At 55.7% G+C, this 10,840-nt stretch overlaps 1 protein-coding gene across 5 annotated transcripts in view; it reads right to left on the reverse strand.

Moving 5' to 3' along the window:
* Positions 1–5,132: 5,132 nt before the first annotated feature.
* NF2 (NF2, moesin-ezrin-radixin like (MERLIN) tumor suppressor) overlaps positions 5,133–10,840 on the reverse strand; it is an 81,197-nt gene continuing 75,489 nt past the window's right edge. For 3 of the 5 annotated variants that reach the window (XM_087423989.1, XM_004429806.3, XM_014787006.2), the window contains one exon: positions 7,913–10,839. In XM_087423989.1, the coding sequence (XP_087280115.1) occupies positions 10,782–10,839 (58 nt within the window). In that variant the 3' untranslated portion in view covers positions 7,913–10,781. Of the gene's footprint in view, positions 6,160–7,912; position 10,840 lie in introns of those variants that run through there. The other 2 variants (XM_087423986.1, XM_087423987.1) reach the window with 2 other exon arrangements.

The raw sequence follows: 10,840 nt of genomic DNA on the forward strand, positions 1-10,840 counted from the left end.
CAGGGGTGGCTTCAAGAGACAGGGCCGGGCAGATTCAGGCAGGACTGGCTAATTGTCTGGGCCGTCAAGGGGGAAGGAGACGGTGACGGATGCTCCTCCGGGCCCGAGGGGCTGGGGGAGGGGGCAGCTGAGTGATGACCAGGCCCCCCAGTGATTACAGCTCAGCTGACTCGACCAGCAGGCCAGGGGGACATCATGCACCGACTCTCCTAGCCCCCACGCTGGTTTGCTGGGAAGTCACCACCTCCCTCCTCGTTCTCCTCAACATTTTAATTATAAAAACAAACGCTTTCTGAGCCATCATTTCACCTGAATTGCGCAACAGCCTAGGAAGTGGGGCAAGATCCTTGGGCATTAAGATGCTCATTCTACAGATGGGGAAACAGACTCATTCATTCACTCTGTGCCAGGCCTCGTGCTGCGCACAGAGGAATCAGACAAGAAGGTCTCGGCCACCTGCTTGCCCCAGGCACTCCGGAAGTTACAGGTGGATCCAGGCTGGGTGTTGCATCAACATGTAGATAAATGAGAATGTGATGGGATATCATCCCTTCTGGCGGTGCGGGATCCTGGGCAGTTATGGGGCGTGCGGTGCCAGGAGCAGAGCTGAGCACTTTAAGAGCATTGTCTCATTTACTCTTCCAACGTAGACATCAGTGACCCATTTTCCAGCTTTGAAAACTGGAGCTCAAAGGGGTGACTTGCTTGGGGTGCCCCAGCTGGGAGGAGGCAGAACCCACATCTGCACCCAGGACTTGTGCTCTCTCCATCCAACCAGGGCCACACCGCCTGGCCGGGGACAGGCTCGGTGAGGAGCTGCCGCATAGGGGGCTCGTGAATGAACCAGCACATGCACCCCGGCAGCACCAAGCCCAGCCCTGTATCCCCATTCCTCCTCTGCTGTGGGGGTGAGGGACTTCCCCTCCCAGAATCCGACCCTCCCCCTGGACCGCCCTCCTACACCTGTCATGTCCCCAGGCTTGAACCCAATGCTGAGCCCCCTCAGAGGGCAGATGGCTACACCTAGGTAATATAAAGGGAGCATTTTTGTCCCACCCCTTCTGTTGGGTCGGAGGGAGGGACTGTCCTCTGAGGCTGAGGAGCAGAATGAGCCCAGGCAGAGGGGTAGCATGGGGTTCAAACCCCAGCTCTGAGAAGTCACTTGGCGTCTCTGAGCCTCAGTCTCCTCCCCTCTCACGTGGGAGCGATGGTGACTGCACAGGGCTCTCGTGGGGTCTCACGACGTCACCAGAGAAGGACCTAAGTGGGAGCGGCTGCCATGAGCTGGGGCCTGGTGTGTAGAGTGGTGAATGTGGCCCTCCTGGGACTGCTGAGGATTAAGGAGACAGACCATGTGTGCCAAGGCCAACACAGATGGCTGTCGTCATTATTTTCATCCTCCTCAGTGCCTGGCCAGAGTAGGCGCTCAGGGGACATTGTGGCTCTGACCCCAGGTAGACAGGGTCAGTGCTGGGGTAGGGGGTTGGGGCCTGCTCTCCCAAGCCAGGCAGTGGGGCTGGACAGGCCAGGACGGGCTGGGGGGCTCGGGAGGGGGCTGTGCTTGGCCTGTGCTGACTTACCCAGTGGAGCAGAGCCGGCTCTAATGAAGTGGCCTAGCCTCAGGACAGCACTGATTTCACGTCTCGGTGGCCACTTTCCAGCTGGTAAATGTCACTGGAGAGAACAGCCGTGGCACCTGGCATGGACCCAGTCTCAGGCAGGGACAGGCAGGCTACCAGAGGGCTCTGGGATGCCCATGGAATGCTGATGCCAGCCCAGGACTCCTAGACCCCCCAGACTCGCCTCCAAGTCCCAAGGGGCTGTGCCCAGCCAGCTGTAGCTGTCACCTACTTGGGGACACTTGCAACCACCAGCCCCTTTCCTGCTGTCAACTCACAAGGGCCTGAGCCTGAGTGCTGGGAGGGTTCCCCCAACAGCCACATCCTGCCCCTCTCTTCACGAAGGGGAAGCTCAGGGTGGTCCAGAGAGGGGCACAGCTGCCCAGAGCACATGAATGCAAGAGAGCACTGTAGGAGAGCCCCTCCTGGTCCATGATGGCCCCTGCTGCCCTGAGCTGTCTCCTCTGATATGAGTCGGAACAAGCGAATAGTAAACAGCTATAACCACACAGCGGCAGGCCTGGTCTAATAAACTCGCTGCAGCAGGCACCAGCTCAGAACCTGGTATCGTGATCCCATTCAACCTCCATCACAACCCTGTGGTCCCCAGGAACTGACTCCGTCGGGCAGGAGAGGAATGTGAGGCTCAAGAGGCCAAGGCTCTCCTCTGAGCAGCATTGGGGATGGCCCCCTGACTCCAGATCTGCTGTGCCACCCACAGTCCTCGTGGGACCTTTTCTCTGCCTGGCTCCCCACCCCAGAGCAGATGGGGCCTGGCCCCTCTGCCTGTCCTGTATCTTCCTCCCTTTCCCCACCTCTTGGGATCTCCAGGAGGCAGGAGGGGGTGGTAGCCTGGGGGAGAGGTGTCATTTTTCGACTGCTTATCTTGGACTCTTGGCCCACCTCACCTTCCTGGCCCATGGAGCCAGAAGGAGGGAGAAGAGGCTCATGTGCATTCCAGGTCTGGACTCAGGGGAGGAGCTGGGCCTGCTGCAAGACTAGAAGGCAAGAGGGGCGGAGGGCAGTTGTGTTACTGCTCACTGTTCCTTCCTGGACCCTCCTCCCTTTTCTCTGCTTCTAGAATCTCGGTCTCTAAGGCTGAGACCAGAAAACCAAGATCTGCCCAACCCATACCTGTCCCAGACCCAACGTTTCCTGGGTACGACCACCCTAAGTTGCATCGATGAACTACTGCCTGACAGGACACGCGGGGGCGCTGAGCCAGTCCTGCCTCTGGAGGGTAGGGAGCAGGGCCCTCGGAGCAGAGACACAGCAGCCAGAGTCAGGCCCACCGGTAACGCCGTGACTTCCACACTGTGGCTGCTGGGGCCCCTCCACCCTACGCCCCGGCATGGACTGGCCACAGCGGAGCTTGGCAAATGGGGGGTGGGGGTTTGGGTTGGGGTGGGGGCTGCCCCTGGAGCCTGGTGGCAGCTCCCAAGTCAGCCTCATGAGGGGAAGACACTCGCTCCATCTGGGAGCTGCTCCTTGCTTCCCCTTCTCAGTGTTTCCGGGGACCTTCCTGAGGCGGGGGAGCCCTGGTATCCCCAGCCGCTCTCCCCCTTTCATGGGAAAAGAGGAGGAGGAGAGAAAAGCCGTATTAATAAAAAAAAAAAATAGGATACTGCGATGAACTCCACAGCGTGTGCAGCTCAGAATAGCAATGTGCTTTCTCAAGGCAAACAGAACTCCCCAGGTGTTAATGCAAATTCACTCCAGTTAAGAAGAAAGAGGGTTGTTTCCCCCTTTGCTGGCTAATATGAAGGACTTAATAGATTCTGCCTCAGGAACTCGCTGGGGGCGGAAGGCTGGGGGAGGGATGCGGGCGTGGGCAAAGGGAGGTCCCCCGGGGCTTTAGGGCAGAACAACTGTCACGGCAGGCCTGGCTGACGTGCACCTCCTGCCACCCCATCCTCTACCTGGGCTGACGGGAGCTGCTCAGGAGGCGGCCGTGAAGCCGAGTGGCCACACCAGCCCCCTGCCCTGGTGCCTTCATGTTAACTCGGGGGCTGGCACAACTGGCCCTCCCCAATTTGTGCCAGAGGAGCGTGGGGCTAGGAGAAGGGATGGGGTGAGGCTGGCTGTCCATCAGGGCGCCTGGGTCAGTCCAGCTCGGGCCATGGCTGTCCCCGTGGGTTCCTGGGCCACTCACTCCTCTTTCGGCTTCCTGGAGAGTGAAACTGTTTTGACAGGGCGTGGGGAGACCAGCCTGAGGAATTCCTTTAGAAACATGACATTCCAAGACTGTTGGAACTGGAAGTGGCCTCAGAGTTCCTCTGGTCCAAACCCAACCTTCTGCAGCGGAGGACACAGAAGCCCAGAGTGGAAGGGACTTCCTCAAGCCCACTTAGCTGGAAGCAGGGAGCTGGAGGAACCAGAACCCAAGGCCCGCTCTCCTGAGTACAGGCTGGACACCTCAGTGGCCCTCTGTGGGACAGACAGTCGCGTCTGCCAGCCATGGCCCCTTCCTCCCATGGGGGGAGCCCTTCTTCATCCCAGGGCCCCCGGGCCAAGCTGCCAATTCCAAACCGCTCAGATTTTGCACCTATTTCCCTCAGAATTGTCCTCCACTGAAAATTACTCAGGGCCCAAGCTGGGCCATTGCTGGGGACCAGGGGGGACACCACGCGTGGACTGGGCTGTGGCAGGTATGTGCCGGGGGCCCCAGGAAGGTGGCTCGGGGTTCAGCTGGGGATAAAGGCAGACTTCAGGGAAATCCAGGGGGAATGTGGGCGGGAGTGAGGCTGTCCCCATCGGTCCACTTCACGGGTCTGAATTTAACTCCTCGCTCAGGGTAAACGGCACAGCAGGTGCCCGCAAAGACACCTCCTCAGACTTCGCTTTTGTTTACTGACTTAATTCCTTTAGATCAAAGGCTGCCCCTTCTTCCCGGAGCAGGCAGGCGGGGGAATTACATTATTTATATTGGAAATGGGCAAGACTCCACGGGGACTTCCTCCTTGTGCCTGATAAGAGAAAATCAGGTCATCGCCGTGCCTCCCTGGTGTCTGTCATTGGGTTTTTACAGCCCAGGTACCCACGGGCTCAGGGAAGAGCTGCAAGTGGAGAGCCCAGTGCTGCCCACCCAGACCCTCTCCCACCCTGAGCCTCCGGTAAATTATTGACCCATGCGGCGGGTATTAATGTGACAAAACCAGAACATCCTTTCCAGGCAGGCCCAGCCTGGGTTATCTATCATCTCCTGGGCTTTGCAGCTGGCACTGGGCAAACACAGCAAGGACAAACAGGCCAGATGCAGGTTCATTAAGCAACTGGTGCAGGTGGAGGTGATGGGGCCCACGGGGGGCGGGCCGCTGGCGGGCTTGGGCCCTCTGAGCCAGGGCTTCCTCTGGGTCACCACTGCTCTTTTCTCTGCTTCCTTCTGCCCCCTCCCCCGCCACATGCCCCTTCCCCAAAGGAAGCATCCAGAGAGCCACCCTCCCTGAGCAGCACTGTGCTGAGAGCTTTTGGGCATTATTAATCCCCACAAAACCTTATAAAACTCCTCTTTTAAGATTTTATTTATTTATTTTTTCCCCCAAAGCCCCAGTAGATAGTTGTATGTCATAGCTACACATCCTTCTAGTTTCTGTATGTGGGACACGGCCTCAGCATGGCCGGAGAAGTGGTGCGTCGGTGCATGCCCGGGATCCGAACCCGGGCCGCCAGCAGCGGAGCGCGCGCACTTAACCGCTAAGCCACGGGGCCGGCCCAAAACTCCTCTTTTAGATGAAGAAATCGCAGTGCCCAAAGCTTAGGTCACTTGCTGAGGATCACACAGCTGGCAAGTGGCTGAGCAGGGATATGAACCGAGGACTTTCTGAGCTCCAAGTCGGGAAGGGCCCTGTGCCCCTCACCTATGTGGTTTCCTCAGCCACCCCATGGCTGAGTGCAAAGAAAAGATTTCATGTATCTTCGCGAGGGCTTCTTCTATTACTTGTAAATAACGCTGCAAATTCTCACCCCTTTTTTCTTAGAAATCTGAGTACTTTTTGCATCTATTCTTCACGTTATCCTGACAACATTCCAGAGGTACTCAGAGGCATTACTGTCAACCCTCTTTACAGAGGGGGAAACAGATTTCAGGAAGCAAAGCGTCTGGCCCTGCAGGGAAGGGGAGCCAGGTGGCCCAGAGCAAGTGCAGCTTAGCGGAGGGCAAGGCGGGCTCTCGCTGCTCCAACTGTGGAGCACTTCGGGAGAGGTCTTGATTTCCTCAGCTCAGAAGCAACACACCAGGTGCTATTTTGGGGCTACCACCCCAGTGAGAAATGGGCATCAAGTGGTAATCGGCAGAGGAACAGTGGGGGTTCCTCTCTGAGTCAGCTCGGGTCCTCACGGTGCTGAAGAGCGGGCCGAGCTGTGTCCGTGTGAGCGAGCTCCGGACTCCCTAGCGGAGCTGGGACCTTGGCCGCAGCATCCTGCCGTAATGCAGTAATGACAGGCTGCCAGGGAGCCCCGCCGTGGCCGGGAGGGGAGAGGCATCTTGGCTGCCTGGGCTGTCTGAGGAGACAGAATACGCGGATGGCTTGACTTCTCTTCCCTAGACGTGCAAGAAATTGGATTAGACATGGTTGCAGCAATCTTCTAACCAATACCTTTCCCCTTGGAGTCCTGCTGCCAACTTGGCATTATACGAGGGTGGCTCCCCATCCGCTCCTCCAAAGCGAAGGCTTCTGGGGTGGGCAGCCCTGGGAACAGCTGCCAGGCACTCAGCTCTCAGGCGAGGGCCACAGGCAAAGGACGAAGTGCTAGCAGAGGCCAGAAGGAGCTACTCAGGGATCCCATGGGACCAGGCTGCAAACGCCACAATGAAGTGCTCAGGTCTGGCCAGCAGCTCTGAGTTTCCAGCACGGTCAAAACAAACTTAAAAGAAAGCAGAGGAGAACTCATCTGATCCCCAAATACCAGGCAGTATCATTAATTCTAATCCCACTGAATGGAGGCCTTGGGATCCACATGAGCATATTACTATCTTTTGGGGGTTGGGGGTTGGCTTTAAAAAGAAAAAGTCAGGTAAAAATATTGTCTGGACAGCTTCAAATGACCAGTATTTATGAAGTACTTTCTCTGGCTCACACTACGTAGAAAATCAAACGATTTCCAATCACTGAAAATAACACAATCTTGGGCCGGCCCCGTGGCTTAGCGGTTAAGTGTGCGCACTCCGCTGCTGGAGGCCCGGGTTCGGATCCCGGGTACGCACCGACGCACCGCTTCTCCGGCCATGCTGAGGCTGCGTCCCACATACAGCAACTAGAAGGATGTGCAACTATGACATACAACTATCTACTGGGGCTTTGGGGGAAAAATAGATAAATAAAATTATAAAAAAAAAATTAAAAAAAAAAGAAAATAACACAATCTACATTTAAGAAATGAAGCAGTTTCATATTTTATTTACCTAATAAAAATTAGTCTAGTTACTAATTCTATGAATTTAATACTAACAAAATATTGTTTACAAATTTTACAATTTTCTAATTTACCACTTCAAACATATCTTTCCAAAATATATAAAAAACTAGTTATAGTTAACTCAAACTCTTTTGGAGAATTTTGTGTATTTTGACAGTATTTTATTTTGCGTTATGTTCCTTATTGGCTTATAGAATGGAGATCTGAAATGTATTCTGACACGTGGCAGGCAGCACTGTGGTCCCTCAGAAGTCCTGATGACACATTGTGCCACCTGAATCTCTGATGTTTTAGGCGGCGTGATGTGGGGTAGAGTTGGCCTATAGTAATAGTTTTGGTTTTAATAAAGGACTTTTATCGATTAAAAACATAGAAACAAAATCAAAACCCATAAGCTCTGCAGCGGTTGTTCCCGACTTTAAGAGCGAATGTTGTGTGGCCCTGTGACAACAGCTGTACCTCATTTGTCCTGCAGACAGTGCCGGGGGCCCCAGTGGCCCCCGCACCCTCCAGCTCAGAATGAGGCAAAAACGCCTGGAGGGATTGCCCAGTCCGGCGCCCTAGTTTTCAGGTCAGAGGGTGTGAAGAGGAAACAGAGGCACCTGGACCTGGTCAGGGTCCTTTCCATGACCCCGTGTGCCCCCCAGGAAGAGGGAAGGGAGTTCCTAGGTGAGGGCATAGTAAGGGGTGCTATCATCAGCCCAGAAAAGGTGATCCTTTTACTACCAAAGACAGGGGGTTAGAGTTGAAGTCTGGGGCAGTCAAGGAGGGCAGAGACTCCATTTCCTCACAGAACCCACAAGAGGTGGCCGCACCACCCCGCCCGTCTTACTACCTCAATGGCCTGAGCAACAAGCAAACTGTGGAAGCCCAAGACAAACATTTTACAGCTTAAAATTTTTATTAAAACAATCACTTAAATTACAACAATCCCCCAGAATAGAAAATAGCCTTCCATGGTCCAGCCCTGACAGGAGACAGGACTTGGGCCCCAGAGAAGAAGTGCGGTTTGACATCTTTGAAAACAGATGGTGCTTCGCTGGAAGCCCAGGAGGGGCTCGGCCTGCCCCCTCCAGGGGCTGCGAGGCCCCAGCCCTGTCAGCAGCAACACTTAGTCACCGTCGCTGGTTGTCAGCCTCTGGACTTGCTGTTGTGATTTGAAAAAGAAAAGAGAGGGAGGGAGAGAAACCTGTCCCCGAGATTACAAAACACAGTCACTCAAGAAGTGTCCTATAATGCCACAGGGTGTTGTCTAGCAGGGCCTGGTGGGTACATGAATAATTGAGCAGATAGTACAGGTCAGAGCGCTGCTGGGGCCGAGGTGGGGCCTCGATCAGGATGAACGAGGTTGTGTTGGAACAGCTAAAGGCCAATGGCGCAGCCTCATGGAGTGTCACTAGCATGGTGCTTCTGCCCAAGAACCGTCAGACACGCATGTAATGAAATAATCACGGCCAGGGCCCTGCTTTCAATGGAGTTCAGAGGCTTCCGTACTTGATAAGCTCCCATGCCCTAAAAATGTTCACTTGAAAAGAACACAGTCATCTCAGCCACAGGAACAAGCCTCTGAAAACCAAGCTCTTCTTTCCTTCTTTCTCCTTCCAGTGGGGCTCAGGACCTTTCTAAGGGCCACCATCCTCTCCACCTATCCGACTTTGGGAGGTACCCGCCAGCTCTTGCCTCTAAGGAGCGCTGGAGTGATGCTGGCTGAGTGAGGTTCTGCCGGCCCTCTCGAGTCTGCTCCCCAGGCCTAAGGGTGCTCTTGCCATGGCTCAGACGCCAGCTGGCTCCCTTGTGGCCACACGGCTTGGCATTTCTCAGACTGCAGACATACCCACAGCAATTAAATAATAAAAAAACAAAGCCCAACAATGTTTTTATAAACCACCACCATGCTCCTGTGCCCACAGTCACTGTTACAGGTTGGGAGGAATGGAACTCGTCGTGGAAATTCAGGGATGGGTGGTGAGCCCGAGGAGACAGAGCCTCAACACCAGAGCCAGACCTCACATTATAACACCTAAGGACTGCTCCCCACCCATCACACTGAGACCACAGCTCAGGGGAAGAGGCCTTTGAGGAACAGGGAGACACAAGGGAACTCTCAGTCACAGCCATCCACGCTTAGTGTCCAGATGTGGAGTCCCACCCTACATGTCCTAAGGGGCTGGGGTGACACAGAGGGTTGGCTTCTGTGGGGCAAGGTGGCCTAAGAAGGTGATGGCAAGCCTGGGGCACTGTTTGTTGGGTCAGCCTGACCATGGAAAAAGGCAGCATCTCTGTGAGCCTTTCAGAGCCACACAGGATCACCAGAGACACCTCTGCTCTCAGGAGACCCCAGGCCCTCACACGTCTTCACGTAATAGGCATCTTTTCATGGGTTAAGACTTATCACTTGCCCTGCCTAACAGCCCCACTGGAAGGATCTGAGTAGCCCAGTAGGTCACAGCAGCACCACCAGCCATGGAGAAAAGAAAGGACAAGACAGTGGCCCCAAACCAAGGAGCGAGTGTGAGCCGTGGGTGGTCTGTGACCTGCTGCTGCCCAGCATGGTGGGGAGTCATGTGCCAGCCGGTGCAGAGCGGCAACTGTGACACCTGCAACTAGCTCGGAGGGGGAGGGCATGAAGGGACCCCACAAAGCCCACAAGGGGATACAAAATAAAGGGCCCTCTGGTGGATGAGGGCAACAGCAAAAGGAGGCCCAGGTACAATAAAGGGTTAGGAGGGTCTTGCTGGCACGTGGCCAGCAGGAAAGGTGATTCAGATCAGCAGCGCAGGCTGGGGCCAGTGGAGCTCGGTGTTCAGGCCAGAGAGAAGTACCTGTGGGGCCTCAGAGCCCTACGGAGCCCCCAGTCATGGCCGGGCTACCAGGTGCCAACTACAGCATGACTAGGGAGTCCCAGCCCGCCAGAGGCAGGGGAGGCTAAGGCTAAAAGGGGGTGGGAGAAACACGTGGGTCCCGCCTGCCACCCGGACCCTAGTCTGGGGCGGCAGGAGGAGGGCAGCTAGTGTTCTGTATGGAGCAGATTCCTACACGGCTGTACTGGCCTCCCAGCCCTTCTGCTGGCAGCCAGCCCTTCATCACAGCTTCTGCCTAGTCTTCCCCCAGTCAGAGCTGCCTTCCCCATTCCTACCAGCTGGCAGCAAGAGTGCTGCCTCGGGGGTGCCTGGGCCGAAGACCCGTCACTTGTCTTGTCATGAGCCGTGGGCAGGCTCTCCGATGATATGCAGCAGGCAGGCTGGCCACTCTGGGCCTGGGCTCGGGCAGGCCATGCTTCTCTGCATGCCAGTTCCTCACCAGAGGAGGAGATGAATGTTCTGGAGCCCTGGGGGATGAGGGTGGTGGCACCAGGCTCCTGGTCTCCAGGGGGCCTATGCACTTCATCCCTACAACCACTTCCCAGCCTGGGCTGGGGGGGTCAGGGCTGGACAGTAAGACACATACCCCAGGGTTCCTTTGACGAAGGAAGTATGGGATCCCACATTAGACAAGGAAAGACAAATACTTCTTAAAAAATGTAAAGACTCAGGTCAGGAGAACTAGAACCCCAGCAGAGAAATCTCTGCAGGGTCATAGTTCAAGGCAATTGCACATGAAGGGGGTTGGGCTCTCCACTCAGCTACGGAAAGTTCCAGAGCTCCCAGGGAAGCTCCCAGCCAGCCCACCTACGGATGGCTCCCACGGTGTCTGACCCATCCTGCTGGTGCTGGGAGCAGCAGAAGTGGCAGATCCTGGGTGGCTGGGTCACCTGCTAGAGCTCTTCAAAGAAGGCCACTCGGGACTTGGCGCTCTGCAAGGTGAGC

The sequence above is a fragment of the Ceratotherium simum genome, chromosome 35, assembly GCF_057802395.1.
Source record: "Ceratotherium simum simum isolate JZ-2026a chromosome 35, ASM5780239v1, whole genome shotgun sequence".
Classification (NCBI taxonomy): Eukaryota; Metazoa; Chordata; class Mammalia; order Perissodactyla; family Rhinocerotidae; genus Ceratotherium; species Ceratotherium simum.